This window comes from Triturus cristatus, chromosome 3_1 (assembly GCF_964204655.1).
Source record: "Triturus cristatus chromosome 3_1, aTriCri1.1, whole genome shotgun sequence".
Lineage (NCBI taxonomy): Eukaryota > Metazoa > Chordata > Amphibia > Caudata > Salamandridae > Triturus > Triturus cristatus.
Window position 1 is genome coordinate 673,997,410 of NC_140583.1, and position 23,886 is coordinate 674,021,295.

General features: G+C 48.1%; 1 protein-coding gene across 6 annotated transcripts in view; it reads left to right on the forward strand.

The window, feature by feature from the left end:
* Nucleotides 1-23,886, forward strand: part of NAP1L4 (nucleosome assembly protein 1 like 4) — a 1,162,803-nt gene that overhangs the window by 462,108 nt on the left and 676,809 nt on the right. For all 6 annotated transcript variants that reach the window (XM_085644739.1, XM_085644737.1, XM_085644738.1 and 3 more), the window contains one exon: nt 13,357-13,479. In XM_085644739.1, coding sequence (XP_085500865.1) covers nt 13,357-13,479 — 123 coding nt within the window. The remainder of the gene's footprint in view (nt 1-13,356; nt 13,480-23,886) is intronic.

The following is a 23,886-nucleotide window of genomic DNA, read 5'->3' on the forward strand; positions in this document are numbered from 1 at the left end:
CTGCTACTCCGTTTCTGGTGTCACTTTTCGTCCCTGTCTGGACGAGGGAGTTCTCGTACCGTCCTCTGACGGATTGTGGTGCCTTTGCCTCCCCATGTTCATTCTCCCTTCCAGGGCTTCATAGGTCTGGGTTCAGCTGCGCTGACACTGCTGTTCCCACCATGCTTAGTCACTGTTATTGACGGATACGTTCTCTTGGAACTTGGTGGGTTTCAGTCGCAGACCCTCCTCCAATGGGATATGGTTTTAGTATCTATTCTAAGTTAAGGAATCTGCGGCTAGATGTCTCTATCAGATGAACGAGTTACTTACCTTTGGTAACGATGTATCTGGTAGAGACACATCTGGGGCAGGGTATGTCATTCTGTTGTGTGCCATTGGCCCTCCACCCATTCTCGTTTTTGGGTGGCTAGGTTCTGTGCTTTCAATGCTGCTCCACCTGGGGTCCTCCAGTGTGGAGATTCTCATGTTTGTCTACCCTCCCTCCGTCCTCGTTTGTTCATCCCTATTTCTTTGGCGTCTCCTTGTCTGTGCTACAGTCGATTAGGTTGAGATTCTATTTGACTATGCTACAGTTCATAGGTCACTGTGGGGGGTGTGGTGAATGTTCTATCCTGTGCTTGCAGTCTGTTTTTCATACGGTTCCATCCTGTGGTTTCAAACTGTCCTTCGTCATGCCCTTCATTTCCACTGCCGTTGCCTCATAGGGGAGGGGGGCACGGCTCTTCCCTTTGATAAGACTTTTGATGGGGAGAGTGCTTTGTTTGCCCACTTTAGTCCCTACATGTCTTGAGTACTCTTTCAACACACTGTTTATCATTCTATGATGTTTTTGATCATGTTTGTTTTCAAAGGTTTTTGCTCTTTTTTGACACACTGTTCCTATACTCTCGCAGGTTTTGTTGTGGCTCCGCTTTGTGGCGTGGAAAAGTGTCACTGTAGAAAACTGACTTCAGCACGCCGGGGGGTCTTGTATGGCTCCATTGATGTCACTTCCGTGGACGACGTCAGGACGGAGCTGGGCGACGCCGCCCCCCGGCGTGCAGAGGTACTGCTGGGGAAAAAGTTTTCTGGATCCAGTCGGACGCCTAGGGATATTCTAAGTTAAGGAATCTGCGGCTAGACTGTGTCTCTACCAGATACATCGTTACCGAAGGTAAGTAACTCGTTTGTCTGACCCAAGCAGATTCCGCCTCAACTGAGATCCGGCAGCTACTCTATTCCAGTGCACTCCCATAGTCTGATGCAGAAAAATCCTCCCCTCTTCCATGGAGCCGACCTCAATAGTTCACAAACATTTTAGTTCAGATGCCACAGACTAGCACCACACGGCCCACATGTTCCTACCCTGCACCCTACGACTGAGTGTTTGGTGATCCAAGCTTTCACCAGCATGTTGAATCCTAATTTATTCCCCCCCACCCCAGGCACAGGGAGTCGAATAGCATTGAGGTGTTTGGGGAAATAGTTGTTTTCTTCAGCCAGGCAAGCCTTGAGGTTAGTCAATGCCAGTTTGCCCTTTAGGCTGTTATACATATGCGGTGGCGGCCGGCACAAATCTGGGGTGGCGCAACATGGTGAGGGGGTAAGGGAGTGTAAAAAAAAAAAAAAAAAAAGAAAATACACTTAACCTCCTTGCCGCACTGACCCACGTCGTAGTCTCCTCAACGGCTGAAGAGGAAGCAGTAATTCGGTGCTCAGACAGGGACTGGGGGCCTGGGCATGTTTTCCACCCAGGCTGTTATGCAGCTTGGGTGTAGAGCATGCTGAGTGGGCATGACTGTTTGGCCGACGCGAGACGGACAGCCAAAGGGTCATGCTCACTTCAGTGTGCCCACCTCTCCTCCCCTGTGAGCAGAGCAGCCCCGCCCCCATGCTGCCGCAGCAGGAACATATAAAATGATAATAACATCACGTTATTGCCATTTTATTTTTTCTTTCCTTCACTGCTGCAACTCAGTGGAGCTCCTCCTCCCCTATGCCTTTTGGGACATGGCCTGTGATATCTTAATACAGTCGCGAAAGAGTTCAGGGCCTCCATGGCTCAAACCATTCAAGATTTTCAGGATGCAGCCAAATATATAATTCGGGCTGGCCTGGAAACTACTGATTGTTTGGGGTGAGCAGTCTGCACTAATGTGGTGCTTTGTCGCTAAGCATTTGATTAGAGCTGCAAGCTATTGTGGAGAGATGTATGACAGAATAACGAAAGCCTTTACAACGAAGGCTTTTAGTAGGCCTGCATTACAACGGTAGTGCCCTCACAACACCAGTCGGCGCAACACTTTTTCACACCGCCACCTAGGTAATCATTGAATATGCCATTACCACGAATGACAATATCACCCGTACTTATACAACGCTTATAGTAAAATGCCTAATGGTATTTAATAATGATACCTATGTTTTTTTTATGCGTACTGAATGTTCCTGGTTCTGTTCCATTGCCGCTTGACTAGTGGAAAGTTAATTGCTCTTAACGAGTACAGCATTTTTCTGAATGTTGGAAGTTTTAAGGAATGGGCTGCAGTGTTTCGTTTCCTGCTGTGAAGCAAAATGGAATACTTTATGGGATGCACACCCCACCCCATGCACAGCTCTGAGCCCTAAGACTCACACGATGGGCATCCCCCATAACCCCCAACGCCCTACATCCTGAAGTAGCGTTGACTCAACACTGCTTTAGGCACCTCTGCCTTTCTTTCCTGCCATTCCTTATTACTGTTTACACAATATTTCGACAGTGCTGCTGAGGAGAGACAGCCTCCGGTAAGTATCTCACACCCCCTTCGGATGAGCCACCCTAGCTCGCTTGCATGAGATATTATGTTATTTTCCTGCTGTTAAAGAAAGAAGAAAAAAAAAGCTACATGTGGGAACAAAGGAGCACGGCAAAAGATAGAAGACTAATACAGTAATGTATTTGGATTCAGATTGCATGGAGGCAATAACTGCGTATTGGATATTTCCCAACCACTGCTTCTACCGTGTGGCTCACAGCGCTTCAAGGTCCCATGAATTGTGGGTACTGTTATCCGCCAAGACTAATGGTAATCATTTAATCGAACTCAAAAAGTTGAAAAGTAGCTAGGAGTAGAGCTGGCTCTAAGTCTGCTGCATGATGGTAGCGCTTGGATGCTGGCGCTTTTAAGCGTATTGATTCTCTCATGCACAGATCTCAGCAGCAGTCATTTACCACACTGAGCAATTTCCTTGGTTCTTCGTGATAAAACGTATTTACATTGTTTTTGGGCATCACTCGACATGGGCTAGGTGGTATCAATTTACACACTAATCAGCCTCTTTTAGTTTTGACATTCTGTAGCAGCGTATGGGGTTTTGATCTGAAGAGAACAGGCATCTGTGCAGCCCAGCCAGAGCATGCCAGACAATACGCTGTACAAACTGTTTTGGAAAGACTGAGATCCTAGTTTCTTTTCTACCCTGTAATGAAGGAACCGCTGTTCCCCAGCGCTGAACCCTAATGTACTATATGTATGTATGCATTAAATTGGTGATACCCGTCACTTCTTTTTCATTTTAAAGATTTTCGTTCTAATGTTTTATTCGTTGAAAAATCCAGCATTGTAATGCTTGCGTCGGGATTCAGACTTCGTTATAGAGGCTTGTCGTTCTTAAGCCTTCGTTATAAAGGATGTTTCCCATTGTGGAATATATGATGTTACAACGCAAGCAATTACAACACATGCTTTTACAACGTGTTTTTTACATCGCAACTACCATTACATCGCATGTTTTTACATTGCATGCCATTACAACGCATTTTTAAAAACTACCATTACAACGTATTCCATTACAATGCATGCCATTACAACGCATGTTACTTTTAGTGCAACAGAAGGGTAAGTGTTGAATAGTGTAGGTGTAAAAATTACTATTCCCACTTCAGTGAGTGCAACAGTAGGGAAAGTGTTAGATAACGTAGGGGTAAAAATTATTCCCACTCCTGTGAGTGCAACAGTAGGGAAAGTGTTGGATACCGTAGGGATAAGAATTACAATGCCCAACTACCCCAAAAACCCATACCCACCTTAAAACTTAAAAATCTCCATTACTTACCTACCTTGTAGTGGCATGCGTTGTAGTGACATGCGTTGTAGTGACATGCGTTGTAATGGCATGCATTGTAATGGCATGCGTTGTAGTGACATGCTTTGTAGTGGCATGCATTGTAATGGCATGCGATGTAAAGGCAGTTGTGTTGTAACAGTTGCATTGTAAAAGCAGTGCAATGTAATGACTGTGTTGTAATGGATGTTTCCCTCCTCCACCCAGTTTGCCTTTACTCCGTCTGCCAGACCCTGAATCAAGCCCTCTGTCTAGTGTGGCACAGTGGTCGAACAAATATGGTTCAGAATGCCACCCCAAGTGACTGCCCGTGGTCAGTCTTTCACCTTTTGGGAGTCTCATTGGCAGTAGTATGCCTGGAAACTTGATACTGGCACAACTTTCCAAGCCTACTACTGTCATTGTTTGTAAATTCCAAAAAGTATTAAATTAGCATCCATTTGAGGATTCGCAGATTTGCTACTTTTTTGGTAACCCGGTCACTATATATATATTTAAGTTCCTGATCCAAAAAATAAACACGTTAAAACCTCTTAGTGAAATCAGGATAATTAGTAAAACTAACACAGACATAGCAGACCCAACTCAAGGCCCCCAGACCCAACTAACAAGCCAAGAAAGCTTGTATTTGGGTAGGTGTCACACTTCAAACATTCCCCTAGAGCTATGCCCTTGTATACTCCTACTCCCCCAATGTTGTCTTTGTACCTCACTCCCCGGGCTTTATTTAGTTATTGTTGCTGCCATGGATGACACCCCTCATTGAGTTCTTCTAAGGATCAAATACTCCAGGCCTTAATAACCCCTCTCTGTGCCCATATTAAAGACCTTTCCTCTATATCATGTGGTAAAACACTCTGAACTTCACAGCTGGACCCTGCGCTCTAAGGGACCAATGCACTATTCCCATGTGCAAACCAGGAATGCACAGTTTACACACCAACGGATTTCTGAATGAGAATACAATTTGCAATGTGAAGTATGTACTAATTGATTTCATCACAAATTGTTTTGCTTAACTATTACAAAACGACCTACCTAACAGATATTAATTAAGCAGGTCGTACTTTGCGACTCCTTGTGAACGACAGTCAATGCTGGCATAAGCCTGCAAGGGACAGGGCACCTCCGACCCTGCAGTGCTTTGCAAAAAGGGAACTTTTTTAAGTAGCCTACGTCCATTAAAGCTACAGCTGCGGCTTTAAAAAGAATTTCGCCCATTTGGTAGGAGATGGTGGGGTGAGAGAGCAGGCAATGTTACGGAGACCTACTGCCTGCTCTCCTCAATAACGTGATTTGTAAGAGGGAGGTGTCCCACACCTTCCCCTTTGTGAATCATTTACCACCTGCCTGAGGGCCAGTGACTCGTCCATTGTTTCGAACCGCAACTGCAATCAAAATTCAAGCAAACATCCTTTCCAAAAAGCAACTAGGAGGGGGATGCCCTTTTCATGCCACATCTTATTTGTGATTCAGAAAGGACTGCAAATGCTCTTTTGTGATAGGAAAATAATTTTCCGACTTGTAAAAGTGCTTTTGTGCATTGGGAAAAGCCACTTTGGAGTCGGAAACCCTATAATATTGAGAAGCATATAGTTTGTGACCGCAAAAAGGCTTTGTACATCTCGGCCTAAATCGGAGAAACAGGAATAGGACGTACACAGAGGATGGAAATAAGGCATTGAAGGAGGAAAGACTGAACAGGGCCTAGAAGTGGAGAAAGGTGATCGTCGATGCAAGAGAGGAGATGTGGAGTGGTAGTTTTCGGGAGAGGACATCGAGAGGTATCCGGCCACTGGCACGAGAAGGATAGACAAAACAAAAGGCAAACGGTTAAGCTGCAGTGCTACCCAGAGAACAGAGGGAATGGAGAGAAACCTGGCTCCAGTCACGCACACTGGGGAGCGTGGCTCAGTAAGGTGATCGCTCACATACGTGAGTGGAGAAGGAAACCTGCTAGTGGGGTGGGGTGGGGTGGGGAGGTGAAAGACGGAAAACTTTCCTAATGGACTGTTGGGGCTGCACTAGAATAATGAGGTGTTATGGAGAATTGAAGGTACTATTAGAGTGTAGGAATTTAAGATTAACGGGGCCCTTGTTTTATGATTTTGACTTCGTTTCCCTGAACAAAGTTTGTTTGTAATAGAAGAGAAAGTCTAAAAGAGAAGAAAATAAATCTTATCAAACTATATTGATTATTGGGATTTTTTCATTTTTTTTTTTTTAGTAATTGAGTTACTTTAGAGGATGCAGGTGGATGGCTGTGACAATAAGCCAGAAGAACCGGTATAAGAGTTAACAGGAAATAAATATACAAAAAGGAGAAAGGGACACAAGATAAGAGAGGGAGAGGAAAAAAATAGAGTTTTATTTTGATAATCAAATTTATTGCTACAACTCAAACATAAAATACAAACAATACAGCATGTAAATGTAAATTTGATACTTGTATAGCGCACTACTCACCCACAAGGGTCTCAAGGCGCTTGTACGAATACCGCTGTGGAACCCATCCTGGCTTTCCCTGTGAGGTGTCCACTCCTGGGCACCCCCAAGGTGGAGGCCAGGCATCCTTAGCGTTGTGGGGGCCGTTGTGGAGATTAAGCTATTGCCCAGAGTTGCAGAGTGGGACTCCATGATTGGAAGAGGCACCGAGGCGAGAATTATCAGGTCCGTGGAATTTTTGAGCCCAAGACCCGCCGAGGCGGGGAATTGAACCCTGGTCCCGGGCTAGACCTCTGCATCAGGGTCTGCCGCTCTAATCATTGAGCCACACTTCTCATGAGTTTCAATTCCGTACATATGGCCTTGTGGAAGTATGAGCATTTCTATGACAATATACAGGTAACATTGCACTGATACAGCTTCAAGAGTGCTTTGAGAGAGGGGATGGCCACAGTCCCTCCAACATACCCAGCCATTTACACCATACCCGACGGTGTTTGGCCGGGCAGCCTCCAGCTTCGTATTAGGGAAGTTCTTGTGCAGCGCACCAGTCTACCCCCCTGCACCATGTAGAGATTTTAGGTGAAGCAGGATTTTTCCAAACCATCGCTATATCTCGTTTGGCCACTACTAGGGCAGTACCCAGGAATTGCTTGTCTGCCCTCGACCCATCCAAACCATCTGTGATAACCAGGGGGGTGGAATTTATTAAAATATCTACATGTCCATGGGGCAGGTTACTTCATAAATCTACTTGTCCTGTAACAAAATCCACTTGTCCCTTTTGTGCCATGTAATGCGGTGACACATTATGGCAGTAATACCCTTATATAAGAGCTCCGAAATAGCCTCTCTGAATATGCCAGGGCTCCTTCCATAGCAGGGTATGAATACTAGCAATTCCCTTTTGTTGCTACGTTTACGCAGATCTACATACTGGCGCTGAAGTTAAGGAACAGTTTCAGGGTTGGAATGCCCTTTTGAGTCTGTGCAAACCTACTAACTTGCATGTTTTAAGGGTTTTCACCAACTCTTCTCTAATTTTTTCCCATACTGAGAAAGGTTGGATATTTACTCCTGACAATGGCAGACATAAAACTTCTTCCTGGGTTGGGAAAAAAGTGGTTGGAGGGGGCAGTAAACTTGCAAACGCTCGGATTTTCGCATGAGCAAATCTACACATGCATATTTGCTCATGCTAAAATGCAGTTCACAAATATTTTCTAGGAGTACTATTTCTTGGTCTACTTCTGTTAAGTCTTGTGAATTCAGGAAAGTCGTATATATCTGCACTTAATGCAAGGACAGAAGTGCACTTTTGAGTCTTTAATTAATAATTGGCCCCCTAATTGGGTCTGGCGTTAACCATGACATGTTGTGTTTATTAAAATGTCTCTCTCTGTCAGTTGGCTAGCTTCACTGTGAATGACAGCATTCTGTTCTTTCACAAGGAGCAAAATTGACACACAGTCGTTTTGTTCAGTGCCAGGAACAACTGTGTCAGTGTGTGCTTTTTGAGAACGAAACAATTTTTGCTTTTGCCAATGTTTGTTAGAATGATGAGGGCCCAGCAGCACCCACACCAATAAGGTTTTACAAAAAACCTGCCAAAACAAGTCACGCATTGATAAAACCAAAAGACTGACCCAACAATTTCAGACCAATTGGTTTTACCAATGCTTGTTTATTTTTATGTTTCCCATAATCTTATTAAAACTGGTTACAGTGATTTTCCATTATGAATATTTTTGGGAAATACTAGCATGCATCAACACATTTTACTAAATGATGCTGCAGAAAAACGCTACCTAAAATGTTACGGCAGTTTAGCTAAATGTTTTTGCTTTTTTTGTGAACATTTTATCTTGACAGCTAAGAGTAATCAATCTTGCTTTCAAGTGTCTCTATATATTTGCATCTAATCAGAGAGCATTCTGGGAGCATTATGCATAGCCTCATAGTGCTAAAAAATGAAAGCGTGTGCACCCATTTTTATACTTTAACCACTGTCAGTAGTAGTCTGAGCTTACTACATGTACTTAGATCGCTCACCCTAATAATAAAGGTTTTGCATTTATGAACCATAAATACAAGTTTGAACAGCGTTAAAACTGGCAGTCAAAGGGTTTGTGATGTAGGTGGTTGGGCCTACTTGTCCCAAGGACAATATACACATGGAAACTTGTTGCCCTTGACCCCAAACAATATGTCCCGGGCGTCGGGCTATAGGAATTCCACATCCCTGCCAGTAGTATATTCAGTGGGTTGTGTGGGACCACCCAAAAAATAGAGAAAGTTACTTAGCGATAACTCAGTAGAGAAACATACTGGCCACTTTTCTCTCTTCTTCCGAGGTTCTCCTTTCCCATCTGAAATTGAAGTCTAGAAGGAAAAAAGAAAAGAGGAACGGTAGAGAAAATCAACACAAGCATGCACAAACTGTATGTGTAACCTCGGGAAAAATAATTAAAATAAAGAAATGCTCAAATTAATGCATCAAACATTTGGTTGCAAGAACTCTATTTAAGTGCAGAAAGTCGCTCCTGTTACAGATGTGTATGGTCATGTTTCTGCCCTGCAGCCTCACAGACCTAACCTGCGGTGGAAGGTCGGCCTTGAGTATTTTCAGTCTGCTGTGCTCCCCTTTGACTTTAGCAGCGCCTCTTGGGTGTTCAAGAAAGTGATGGCGGTGGCCGCCACACATCTTCAGAGGTTGGGGATAGCAGTTTCCTGTTACCTCAACAGCTGGCTGTTGAAGACTGGCTCCTTGAGTATCTGAGTTACTATAGCGGATGCAGGTGAATGGTTGCGACAATAAGCTAGAAGAACCAGTAACCAGAGTTAACACAAGAAATATACAAAAAGGAGAAAAAGGGACAGAAGATTAGAGAGGAAAAGAAATGGAGAATAAAAACTGAGAAAGTTTCCTAGTGATAAATCGGAAGAGAAACTTACCTGCCACTTGTCTCTGTTCTTCCAAGGTTCTCCTTTCCCATCTGAAATTGAAATCTAAGAGGGAAAAAAAAAAGCGGAACGGCAGAGAAATTAACACAAGCATACACAACTGTTTATGTAACCTTGGGAACAATCATTGGAAAAAAGAAACGCTTAAATGAATGCATCAGAAACATTTGGTTGCAAGAACTCTAGTTGCAGAAACCCACTCTTGTTACAGATGTGTACTGCCATGCTTATGCCCTGCAGCCTCACAGACATTACATGCAGTTCAAGGTCGACCTTGAGCATTTTCAGTTTGCTGTGCTCCTCTTTGACTTTAGCAGTGCCTCTTGTGTCTTTAAGAAAGTGATTGATATGGGCATTGCACTTCTTCAGAGGTTGGGTATAGCAGTATTCTGCTTCCTCACAGCTGGCTGTTGAAGGCGGGCTCTTCACAGTCAGTTGTAGACTACCTCCAGATGAAGGCACACTTGACATTGTTGGGGTTCTCTATCAACGAGCTGAAGTGACACCTGACTCCTTCACATAGATTTTCTTTTTTAGGAGCTGTTCTGGAAATGGTGCCTTGCAGGGCCTTTTCTCCATCTCAACAAGTTCAGGACATATAGACTATGATCAAGATGGTTCAGCCTATGTCTTGGATTTCAGTGAGAGCAGCGGAAGTCTGCAGTCTCAGTAAACTCAGCACCGAGGTAACCTAGTGGACATCACTCAGGTTTCTGACGAGCGTGCAACAAGTGGCTGCTCAACCACAATTGGACCAGCGGCAGCCATCTCTCCCTGCACCACCCAGACCTGACATTAGTGACGGATGCATCACTGCTAGCTTGGGCGTGGCCATTTGGGAGAGGTGGAGATCAGAGGGCTCTGGTATTTGATCTCTGGCATAAACCCAGCTCCTTTTGGAGCTATGGTCCTTCCACCTGGTGAGTGAATGCCTTCCTGCAGTCCACCAAGTGGAGGCTGGTGCAGGTTTTCTTGAACAATGCCACTTTCATGAGGTACTGCAACAGGCAAGGCAGAGTGGAGTCCTGGGTCTTGTTCCGTGAGGTACTGCACCTCAGGAGTTTGGCCAGAACATCAGGGCATTTCTCTGATCTTGAACCACCTGGTGGGATCTTTAAACACCAGGGCAGACAAGTTCAGCCGGTGACGCCTTGCGGATCAAGAATCTTGTTTGCACCCCGAGGTGGCGCAGTGCCTCTTCTGACAGTTGGGAGAACCCTGGCTGGATATGTTGGCGACCATTGAGAACATGATGTGTCAAATCTTCTGCATGTTCTGGTTTCCAAGAACACTCTCTCTAGGAGACCTATTCATACTCCTGTATGCCTTTCTGGCGCTACCCCTCCTGCCCAGAGTTCTGAAGAAGATCAGGAACTACCAGGCCCAAGTCATCGTACTGGCACTGGATTGGGCTTGGAGAGTGTGGTACCCAGATCTTCTGGGCCTGAGCGTCTGCCCTCCAATCAGGCTACCATTACGGGAGGATCTCCTTCACGTCAGTAGGGCTGTGTTCTATATCCAAAGCTGCTCAGTCGACTCATCCATGAAGTGGAGATTAAGCCGTGGTAGTTGACTGTTTTCGATCTATCATCAGAGGTTGTGGCTATCATCCTTACTGCCAGGTGCCTGCCTACAAAGTCTGTATATGCTGGGCCCTGGGACAAGTTTTTGGCATGGTGTGGAGTCCGCAATGCAGAACCTTTGCAAGCACGTTGGGTATTGAAGTCTTGTCTTATATATTTTATGTATGTGTAAATATTTTGTGTTAATTGTTCCTTATACATATTTGGTTTATTTGATGTGTTTTATGTATGTGCAATGCGGTGAATTGTTGTCTATTTGTTTCATTTTACAACATTGAAGAACCCAGCTATTCACTGTAAGTGTGAACGATTATAAGCTTAATTTGTGTCTAAAATAAATTTGCAGAAATCATGCACAGATTGCCAGTGATTAATTGGGGTAATCACAGGACAAACAAGATGACACTTATTCATCCCAGCATTACAACCCCTTTTATTAATATATTTTTTAGCCCATGTGATGCGGGGTAACTAGCGCTCACTCCTATATTTTGATATTCACTGGCCACGAAGCAGCCTCTGGAAATCAGTCTTGACCCGCTCCAATTAAAACAGTCCATGCCGAACTGCCAAGCTAGGTACTCCTGAACTGAATTACAAGCAACCCAGGACCAGTTTCACACCGCTCATCAGCAAGATATAGATTGACTTCAGTGGCAGTAGGGCGACACCAGTCCTGGATTGCATGTGTTCCTGTTTAGTGCTTTGCTTATGGGTTGGACCAAACTGCAGTGGTACGATGTGCAAAAGAACTATGGGCTGGAATGTGGCCCCAGTGATTACCACTGACTGATTAATTCAAGCCATCTCATCCATCCCTTTTTGCTATACTTCAAGGCTCCCTCCACTGCGTTGGCACATCTGTCAGGCTGCAGCATGGGCATCCAACGGGAATGGCATTTCGTCCAATAGGTTCTATAGGACTTTTTTGTCTGTGCCCACTCCACAGGTCCTCCATCTTGGCAGGTACTTCTTTGTTATCCGTTTTATTGGTGAATAATCTGTGGTTAAAAGTACCCATCAGAACCACCTTCAGTAGAGCTCTTTCCTGTGGATACTGTAGCTATATGCAGATTCTCAATGCCCTCCCTCTGCCCCATTCTGTTAATTGGTCTCTTTTTGAGATATAAAAAGGTAGCTAGCTAAAGAACCTACACACTGGTATCTCCAGTTATTCTGTGCTCCGCATCCGAGGTTGCAGAAAGAGTCAAGAAAGGCACTGACGTTGGTGCACAGGGGTGGTGCTTATATGAGGCTACGGTTCATCACTTTCGGGGCAGAACGAAGTTAACATGGAGCCAAATTGAATCTCCTGCCAGCACGCAGGAGCACTGCTGTGGAACCTTCTGGATTCATCTGGCACTCGTAGGATATTCTGTAGGTGAGATAGGGTATCTACTAGAAGGATCATTACTGAAGGTAAGTAACTTGCTCTTTAAAAAAAGAGGGAGTACGTGTCAACATTAGTATTCTGCTGGTGATCAGAGTCTGCTTCCTCATAGGCAGGCAAGGGAGACAGGGAAAACTTAAAATCATCCTGGGATAAAGAGGTCTACTTTCCAGCTTGCTTTTTAGAGTCTCTCCAGGCAACTGCCAGGGCAGTAGTTTATTCTATGTGTTGAATAGTGTTAAATGTGTTGTTGTTTAATATGTGTGTTACTTGGCCTCTTGTGACTCATATTTGGTTATCTCATGCTCCTGTGAGGAATGGTGTATATGTCTCAAGTAATGTGTATGCATCATAGGGTCACACACTAAAATAGACAACTTCAGTTAATGGCCACAGTTCAATTAAAAGTAACTAGTTACTTTTTGCAAGCATCAGTACATGTTCGTGATAGCTCACTGAATGTAGTTGTAGATGATACTGAGAATTGACATATACTGTTTGGACATAATATGTATTTACCCTTATAAAATTCCTCTTGTGTAAGGTTGATACATGGGAGATACTAACTATAAAAAATGTAATGATGATTGTGTGTCTCCTACATAGGTAGTTGCTAGAAGCTGACCCTGATTAGATGTTAAAACTATTGTGCAAAGTACATTTGTGCAGAAGACTTTTTATCTGCTAAGAGTGGAGTGTATATCTACTAAATTGGTGGTTTGAGGATTTTTCATATGGCAGGATTATTTCAATAGAGAAGAGGTGAATATTTTCAACTTCTAGTAGTTTGAGGTGGTTTAACACTCTTACTTTATGATTTATCTAAAGATGTTTTTTTAAATCACATACAGTCTTCTAACTTAGATTTTGTATGTTATTTTCCAGGAATCCTTGAAAACAAAGGCATCAATAATAGAAGAAACAAAAGACGAGGCACATCACAAAGGAGTCCCAGATTTTTGGCTGACAATATTTCGAAATGTAGATCTGCTATCTGCATTAGTTCAGGTAACTACGCTTTTAAAATATTACTACTACTGCCCACTTCAGTAACATTACAAAAAATAAGGGCCTGTATGTACGATGTGAAACAGTTTGTATGGTAATGTTGCTGCAAACATTTTATTTATGTTAATGTGTATAGCCCACTAACCACCCAAGAGGGTATTCACTGCAAGTAAATCGAGAAGTCGTGGTTGCAGTTTTCAAGGAGGACCCTTCCCAGTGGACCCTGAAGAAACCCTGTGGAAGACAGAAGGTTGGAGAGTCACCCTACCCGTGAATACCCCAGGAGCCAGGATACCTACACCAGGGAAACCTGGTGCGAAGTGAAGCCAAAGAAGACCCTCAAGAGGAATCACAGGCCGGAGGCACGAGTTGCGAGAGGACCTGGAGCAGCTCACCAAATATGCAGTCCCACGATGCAGGGGATGCAGTGAGGACAAAGACCTTGTTAGGAAGAGATGCTGGAGGCTGGAGCTTCTTGTAGCCCGAAAATCTCTGGAGGACAGAGTCAACAAGCCTTGGCAATGTCAAGTCAATACGGTGCACAGGGATTCTGTTCCAGAGGTTCGGACAAGGGAAACTGGCCTCAGACTTGCTCAGAATACTGTGCAGGCCTCGAGGGAGTTCCAGAACCACCACCAGTGTTGCTGAGCCTTTCGAAGTCCGTGGGATGTCAGGAGCAGCAGACCGGTCAGCTTTGTTGCGGTGTCTGCGAATGCAGGGGAGTGACTTTCTCACTCCAAGGAAGATTCCTTCGGGTGTTTTCGGTGCCCACAGGCCTGGAGAAGAACCTGGATGAAGCACAGACGATGCAGAATACTGCTGGCAGGACGATGAGAATAGGAGCAGCAGGAGTCTTCCTTAGTGCAGTCTCGGTTCCTAGGTGAAGTCCAAAGTGCCCAGATGGTAGACGTTTAAGTGGTTTCGGATCTGAATCTTGTCCCATGATGAATCTTACGAGCCAACCACAGGTAAGCCATTAAGTACCCCAGGGAAAGGGTTGGGACGATTCAGGAACTCCTCCCAGGGGAGGGGCTGGACAGAGGGAAGGATACTCCCATCTCCTTTGTCCAGTTTCGTGCCAGAGCTGGAGACAACGGCTCCCTGAACTGGTTCCAACTGCAGTAGGCAAGGAGGGCACCAAATGTGCCCTTCTAAGCAGTCTGGTGGCCCTAGCAAGCTCCCCCACTGCAGATCAATACACGAAGTACTGTCTGAAAGGTGGTCACACCTCCCTGTGACAGGAAACCTATTGTTCCACCTTCCCCTGCTCAAGCTCAGCTTAGCAGCAGGAGGGCAGAATCGTTTCTGTGGTAGTCAGCAGCACTAGCTTGCAGTTAGGCCCTGACAGGCTGGTACCGGGAATACAGGGGGGCTCTCTAGGGGAGCACCTTAGTACATGGGATTCTACATCCAACACTGGAATCGATGTTGGGATAAGATTCCAACATGTTTGATAGCAAACATGACCGGTTTCGGTGCAACCAATATAAATGACCGCACTTACAAAACCTTGAGAATCGACTCCGGGGTTTGTAGGGGATGTCCTGCTCATGCAGGCCACCTCACACTTATAACCTAGCACCCTGTCTTCAGGATTGAAAGGCCTGTCATAGGTGTGACTTATAGGTTTTAAGTGCAGTAACCTCAGATATAAGGTAACGTATATCTGTTTTAAGTGGTGCTAGCACCAAGTCTCACAGGCTGACATTTCAGGCCTGTAGTCATGGTTTGAGTGGTCTCTTATGGGTGGCATAATACATGCTGAAGCCCATGGGAGACCCCTGGTGTACCCATGCCCTTCGTACCTTAGTGCCATATACTAGGGACTTAGAAGGTTACACCAGTAGCCAATTGGGAAGGTACCAAAGTACTAACCATAGTCTAATTTATGGAGAGCGCACAGTGACTGGGGTCCTGATTAGCAGGATCCCAGTCAGGCTTGTCAGAAAAAAGTAGAACACCACTAAAAAGTGGGGGTAGCCAAGAAAGCAGATCCTACTTTCCTGAAAAACGTATGTTGCAAAATCAAAGTCTTGGTATGCTTCTAACCTAATATTTCAGGAGCAAGGATTTTAACAAGTAAATGGGACAATTTCCCCCAAAGCATGGAGAAGCCTGCTTAAAACTAACTGTGTAAACATCTCCGCCACTCCCTTTATAGTCCATCCTTGCACTATAGTATCTTGCGTACAAGCATGCTTTTGATTTGCTGCTTGGTCACACATGTAGTGATTTTAGTTATGACCCAGAAACCGGTTTAGCTGTGTTGCCATCCTCTATCAAAACAAAAACGTGAATGAGAAAAAAGATGCTTTGTGTCCGCCCTCTTCATCAATTTGTCTGTCCAGCTGTCATTCACATTTGCTTCAGCTCATGGAGCAATGGATCAGCCACTTTATCCAGGGCTGTCTTGCAGTATGAGTGACAATATTTTCCTCTTACACACATGCACCTCTGTCTGGGCTGCTGGACCAGTACATTGCTAATGCTTTTTTCTTTCCATTCTCTATCCTTTTTTCAATCATAAGTTTTTGTTTGATAGAAATTTCTAGCTGCAGATTCCATACCTTAGAATTATCCCCTGTCTTCCGACTGGACCCGGAAATGTTTTGTGAGCAGTACTCTGCACGCTGGTAGTATTCGGCTCTGTGTGGCGTCTGCACTGGAAGTGACGTGCGCAGTGCCTATATAGGCGCCATCCCAGTGCTCGGGCGTCAGTTCTTTTCTATCTGAAAGAAACAGTTATAGAGTCCTTACCTTAGAATTCCCCCCAGGCGTCAGACTGGATCCGTAAAGTTTTTCGTCAGCAGTACCCCTGCGCGTCGGAAGGTGGCGTGGGTTGACTCCACGTTTGTTGTCGGTGTCGTGGTCGCCGGGATGACGTCGCAGTAGCTACATAGACGCCGCCCTTGCGTGCTGACGTCCGTTCTTTCTTTTTCCGCGCCAGCAAGCGCAGATCCGGAGAGAACGGTACCCCCAGTCATTTTTTGACTGAGCTTTTTTCTTGACTTTTGTCGACTGCTTGTTTTTTTTAGTTCATACGACTCCTGCTGCACGAGGGATGCCCGGCTTTAAGGCTTGCGGTTTCTGTAACTGACTAATGTCGGTGACGGATCCGCACCGTGTGTGCCTCTACTGCCTGGAGCGCGACCACGACCCCAAGTCCTGCTCTGACTGCACCATGGCCCCGAAGTCTTTGCGGGAGCGGTCCTGAAAGCTACTCGTGGCCTGGCAGTCGGCTCTGCTTCGCTCGAGGTCCCGGTCGCGGAGGAGGTCGAGGTACCGGTCGCGGAGCCAACACCATTCCTCCTCTAAGTCTTCGAACTCTGGGTCAGGTAGGTCAAAGCATAAAAAAGTCTAAGAAGTATCGTCGCTCTTAGACTTCTCCCCGTCCACCGGCTGACGCGACAAGGGATGCGGGTGGTGCCCCTCCCTCGGCGTGCGGAGCCCGTAGTGTCGGCTCCAGGTTACCCCACCCCCCCCCCCCCCCCCCCCCCCTTCCCGAGACCAGGAGCGACCCCTGCCCAGCTTCGTCAGTTCTACGATGCAATGCACGGCATCTTTGGGCCCTCCTAACTCCGCTGGTGGGCCTTCGGTGTCGGCGGCTTCGGCCTCAGCACCGCAGGCTCCTCTTGGATCCAGACCTGGATCCGAATCGGTGCCGGTCGACCTCGTTATGCCTCACCCAGCGCCGATTCCACCGGCACCACGTCCGCCACCGGTGTCGGCCGTGTCCCCAGGAGTCGGACCGTCGTCGACCGACACCGGCGGCTACTTTTGTGCCCCTGTTCTACACTGGCTCTTTGAGGCCAGATTGGCAGCCAGAGGAGGTGAGGAGGACTGGGAGGGGTCTGGGGACCCTTTAACCAACCAGTTGGTGTAAGAACTGGACCGGGGAGAGGAACTGGGGGAAACCAGGGGTCTGGATACCTCTCCAGACCTTGGCATGTTGCCTCCTCCTACCGTGGCTACGGAGGAGGGAGCGTCATACTCAGTAGTGTTGCGTAGGGCAGCCGAGGCTCTCCACCTCGAGCTTCCTACAGTGGCAGTCAGGACTAACCTCCTGACAGAGGTGGTTCAACCGGCAGTGAGCTCTTCGGAACCCCTGCTGCAGTTTAATGAAGCCCTCACGGACATCTTTTTGGGCACATGGTCCAGGCCCTACACAGGGGCTCTTGTGGACAGGATGATTGCACAACGCCACAGCCTGGCCCCAGGCGACCCTACTTTCCTCTCCCAACACCCCACCCCTGAGAGCTTGGTGGTCCAAGCCTCCACTTCAAAAGGTGCCTTCCCTACTGCACCACCGGATAGGGAATCCAAAATGCTGGACCACCTTGCGAGGAAAATGTTGTCTTGTGCCAGCTTGGGACTGCGGTCGGTAAACACTGCATGTCTGTTGTGCCGTTACACCCACTCTATGTGGAATACGGTGGCGCAAGTGCTGCCTCAGTGCCCGGAGGAGGCCCGGGCCGTACTCTCACGTGCAGTTGCCGAGGGGAGAGACACAGCGAAGTTTATCATCCGCTGTGGGCTGGATACTGCTGACGCACTTGGCAGGACGATTTCCACTTCAGTAGCCCTTCGACGCTATGCCTGGTTGCGTTTGACTGGTTTCTCCAGGGATGTCCAATCCACCCTTATGGACATGCCCTTTGATGGCCATTGCCTTTTCTGTGACAAGGCAGACAACACGCTAGAGCGCTTTAAGGACTCTCGGGCTACGTCCGGGTCCTTGGGCTTCTCCACCACCCGCCCTGCGCAGTCTGCCTTTTGCCCCTTTCGTAGCTACGGAAGGGGCGCACCACTACGTCCCACCCAGAGCCACAGGCCGGCGCAAGCTGTTCAGCCCCAGCGTGTCCGTGGACGTGGGAACCACCGCCGTGGTTCTGGGGGCCAGCACGCGGGCCAGTCCACCACAGCCCCCTCTGCAGCAGCCTCCAAACGCTCCTAGTCCGATCTTTCAGGGCCACCGCCAGTGGGCGGCAGGATCCGCCATCACCTCCCCCACTGGTGCACCATCACGTCGGGCAGGTGGGTTTTGCAAATAGTTTGAAGGGGCTACTCCCTCCCCTTCGAGACTACCCCTCCTTCCATGCCACCACAGTACCATCGCATGTCGGAGGATCACCTGGCCCTTCTCCAACAGGACGTTTTGGCACTCTTGGCCAAGGGTGCCATTGAGTGCGTTCCTGCTCTAGAAGTAGGTTGTGGTTGCTATTCTAACTACTTTCTGGTACCCAAAAAGGACAGAGGCCTGCGTCCTATCTTGGATCTCAGGAACGTCAACCGCTTCCTCCAGAAGGAAAAGTTCAAAATGTTGATGCTCGCTCAGGTCTAGTCTGCCCTCGACCCTGGAGACTGGATGGTAGCGTTGGACTTGCAGGACGCTTACTTTCACATTCCAGTCCTGCAGGCCCACCGACGTTACCTGCGGTTCACGGTAGGCCACGAGCACTTTCCGTTTACCATGCTCCCCTTTGGCCTTACCAGCGCCCCTCAGGTGTTCACGAAAATGATAGCGGTGGTCGCAGCTCAAATGCACAGATCAGGGGTTCCAATCTTCCCCTATCTCGACAACTAAAGTTGAAGGCGGGCTTGCCCCAGGCTGTCGTCTCCCACCTGCAGACTTCGGCCGACCTCTTGCATTCGCTGGGGTTCTCCATCAACGTGCCAAAGTCACCCCTGACCCCCTCTCAGAAGCTCCTCTTCATCGGAGCGATTCTGGACACGATGCAGTTACGGGGTTTATCCTCCCGAACAGAGTCCGGGATATTCGGGCTATGATTCTGATCTTTCAGTCTCTATCCCGGGTTTCGTTCAAGATGACCCTCAGGCTGCTGGGTCTGATGGCCTCCTGCATCCTGCCGGCGGACCATGCCAGATGGCATATGCGGGCTGTGCAGCGGGACCTGAAGTTCCAGTGGGCACAACATCAGGGGAATCTGTCCGATTGCGTCCAGATCTCGGAGGGCACGGTACACCAATTGCAGTAGTGGCTCACGGACCAGGAGTGGGTCGGCGGCAGATCCCTCTCCCTTCCCCAACCAGAGTTCACAGTGGTTACCGATGCATCACTTCTGGGATGCGGCAGCCACATGGGGGAGGCGGAGATCAGAGGCCTCTGGTCTCCGGAGGAGTCCAAGCTCCACATCAACCTTCTGGAGCTTCGGGCGATTCGTCTTGCACTCAAAGCATTCCTTCCCCCTGTACGGGGAAGAGTAACGCAGGTGTTCACAGACAACACCACCGCCATGTGGCACTGGAACAAACAAGGCGGGGTGGGGTCGTGGACCCTATGTCAGGAGGCCCACTTCCTCTGGACATGGCTGGAACATCAGGGCATATCCCTGGTGGTTCAACACCTGGCATGTTCCCTGAACGCCAGGGCATACTAACTTAGCCGCATGTGCATGATGGATCACGAATGGCGTCTTCACTCGGAGGTGGTGCAAAGAGAAAGCGCAATGTCAGCAGTTCTGCGCGTTAGAATTTCCAAGGCAGCACTCGCTGGGCAACGCTTTTCATCGCGAGTGGATTTGCGGTCTTCTATACGCCTTTACCACTTCTGCCCAGAGTGTTGAAGAAGATCAAGTGCGACCTGGCCTAAGTCATTCTTGTGGCTCTGGATTGGGCACAAAGAGTCTAGTATCCCGAGTTGCTCCACATGGCCATCAATCCTCCGATCTTACTGCCTCTTCGGGAGGATCTTCTGTCGCAGCCGCAGGGGACGGTCCTCCACCCGAACCTGTCCAGCCTCCACCTCCTTGCGTGGAGATTGAGCGGCGGCAGTTGACTGTCATTTAACCTGCCTCCCGAAGTCTGCGATGTTATCTTGGCAGCCAGGCGTCCCTCCACTAAGACGGTATACGCCTGCCAATGGAACAAATTTGTTGCATGGTGCACAGCAAAGGCTGTGGTTCCCCTTTCAGCCCCTCTTTCTGAGGTTCTCTTGTTCCTCCTTTCTTTGGCCCAGCAAGGCTCTGCTCTGGGCGCTCTCAAAGACTACCTCTCGTCCATTTCAGCATTCCTTAGGCTTTCTGATCAGCCTTCTCTTTTCAAGTCCCCTGTTGTAAATAGATTCCTTAGGGGCATTACTCCTCTTTTTCCTCCTGTTCCCTTCGTAATGCCTCAGTGGGACTTGAACTTGGTTCTTACCAATCTTATGTGCGCTCCCTTTAGGCCACTACATAACTGGCCTCTCAGGCTTCTCACTTTGAAAACTGCTTGTCTCGTGGCCATCACCTCTGCTCGCGGGGTGAGTAAGCTCCAAGCTCTTTCTTCAAAGCCTCCCATTGTTGCTGTTCATCTGGACAAGGTCGTCCTCAGAACTAGACCTTCCTTTCTTCCCAAGGTGGTTACTTCTTTACACATTGGCCAAACCATCACTTTGCTCACCTTCTTTCTGCCACCGCATCCTTCAAAAGAGTAAGAGTGGCTCCACCGTCTGTATCCAAAACGTGCGCTTTCCTTCTACTTGAATCGCACACAAAAATTCCGGACGGACGACCAGCTCTTTGTGAGTTGCGTGGGCGCTAAGAAAGGTCGGGCCGCGCACAAACGGGCCATCTCCAGGTGGGTTGTTCTGTGCATCAAAGCCTGCTATTCTTTGGCAAAGAAGGAGCCTCCAGTGGGACTGCGCGCCCATTCCACCAGCGCGACGGCAGCTACCACTGCTTTGGGACGAGGAGTTCCCCTAAACGACATCTGTCTGGCAGCTACGTGGGTATCGCTGCAAACGTTCACCTAACACTACTGCCTGGACAGTCAAGTCCGGATAGACTGCTTCTTTGGCCATTCTGTCCTCCAGGACTTTCTGGTGTGAACTTAGTTCGCAGACCCACCTCCGGGGTTGGGATTGCTGGAGTATCTATTCTAAGGTAAGGAATCTATAACTAACTGTTTCTTTCAGATGAAGAAGTTACTTACCGTTGGTAATGATATATCTGTAAAAATCATAGGTTAGTTATAGATTCCTTACCGCCCCACCCATCCTCCCCGGTCAGCGAACTGACTTCTAGGGTTAAGGTCATCCTTTCAGGGCCATAGTTTTGTGCACCAGTGGTCATTGTCTTGTATGGCTCTGTGCTTCTGGTGTGAAAGTCCCTCAAGCTCCTTGCTGCCATATGTACAACATTGCAATGGTCTCGATCCAGATCAAGGATAATGTCCCAGGATCTTCAGCGGAGCCCAAGATCCTAGTCGCACACTAAGTCATCTATTGGAAAGTCCCACAAGCGCAAGAAGAGTAAAAGTCAGAGGTCTTCGACTTCGGCCTGTCCGTCAATATCATCTGCCGAGATGAGGGAGTGGGGTAATTTGAGGCCTGGCTCCGCTGTTGAGCCTGCGCCTAGGCCGTCTCGGCACCTCCCCAACTTTTTATTAACCGGGGCGATCCCTGCCCAACCCCCCAGTTGTATGAGGTCATGTACCTCAAATTTGGATGGTCCGTTCCAGCTGGTGTGCCTTCGGGTCATGCAGGTTCAGGAGCAGCCTCTACTGGTTCTCCGCCAGCGGGTCCGTCGGGCCCTTGGAGCCACAGATTGATCTCCAGACAGGTGTCACCCTGACCTTCCCTGGCTCCATCTTAATGCCAGTGCTATCTGTGCCCTCCAGTGGCGCCGTCCCCATTCTCGTCCCGGACTCCGACACTGAGCCAGGAGACTGTTGTCCGACTCCGGCGCCAGGCCTTCTAGATTGAAGCCCGAGCCCTATTCTTATTGGCTGGGACTTGGGGAGGATTGGGAGTGGTTGCTGGACTCGGAAAACTGCCAGCCGCTAGACCCCAACAATGACTCGTGGATGGAATTGGTGGAGGCCAGTGGACTGGACACGTCTTGATGTACTGACATGCTCTCTCCCTCTACTGTGTCTACGGAGAAGAGGGCTTCTTTTGCTATGGTGTTGAGAAGGGCGGCCGAGGTCCTGGCCCTTAGCCTTACTTTAGTGGCAGTCACAACTGACGTCTTTACAGAGGTGCTTCAGCCCCCTCAAAGATATCCTGCTGGGGACTTGGCCCACATTCTGAACAGGATGATTGCCCGCCACTCCCTCCCCGCCCCAGGGAACCCACACTTCCCATGCAATACCCTACCCTGAAGAGCTTAGTGGTCCAAGCCTCCATCTTTTGTGTAAATCCTGGTGCATTCCCTACAACTTCACCGGAAAGGGAATCCAAGAGGCTGGAGACCTTAGGAAGCCATAGAGAGGATGCCGATGCCAGAAGTAGGTTGTGTTTTTTTTATACACACAACATTCCACGGTCCATGAAAGATGGAGGCCTTCATCCTGTCCTAGACCTGCGCCCTCTCAATTTCTTCCTCAGTAAGGAGAAGTTCTAAATTCTCAGGCTGTTTAGAGTCCTGTCTGCCCTGGACCTGGTAGACTGGATGGTAGCAATTGACTTGCAGGACATATATTTTCACATTCCCGTCCTGCCTGCCCACAAGCGTTGCCTGTAGTTCATGGTGGGCCACAAGCACTTTCAGTTCGCCATGCTTCCTTTTGGCCTTAACAGTAACCATTCGGTGGGAAGATCAGGGTTGCCAGTCGTACCCTGCCTTGACGACTGGCTGTTGAAGGCGAGCTCACCCCAGGCGGTCGTCTCCCATCTCCAGACTACGGCAGACCACTTGCACTCGCTGGGGTTCACTATCAATGTGCTGAAGTAACACCTGACCTCTCAGTTGCTCCCTTTCATTGGAGCCGTTCTGCAGGCTATGCAGTTTTGGGGTATCCTCCCAAACGGCGAGTCTAGGATATTCAGGCTATGATACTGATGTTTCAGCCTCTATCCTGGAATTCGGTGAGATTGACTCTGAGGTTGCTGGGCCTCATGGGCTGCTGCATTCTGCTTGTTACAGATTCCTGCTGGCACATATGGGCTCTGTGGTGGAACCTAAAGTTCCAGTGTACGCAGTGAGATCAGGGTAATCTCCCTGACATGGTCCAAATTTCAGAGGCAACTGCAAAAGATCTGCAGTGGTGGTTAACGAACAGTGATTCGGTCAGTGGCAGACCCCTTTCCCTTCCCCAACCAGATCCGACAGTGGTGACAGATGTGTCATTCCTGGGATGGGGTGGCAATCTGGGAGTTGTGGAGATCAGAATGGTCTCTGGCAGAATCCGGACTTCACAACAACCTACTGGAGCTCTAGGGATTCCGGCTGGCATTAAAAGCCTTTCTGCCTTCCATCAAGTAAAAGCAAGTGCAGGTGTTCGTGGACAACACCACCGCCATGTGGTACTGCAACAATTTTGGCGCTGTGGGGTTGTGGACCCTCCATCACGAGGGCCTGCATCTCTGTACATGGCTGGAATGTCAGGGCATATCCCTGGTGGTTCAACACCTGGCAGGCTCTCTGAATGCCAGGGCAGACATACTCAGCCGAAGATGCCTAGCAGATC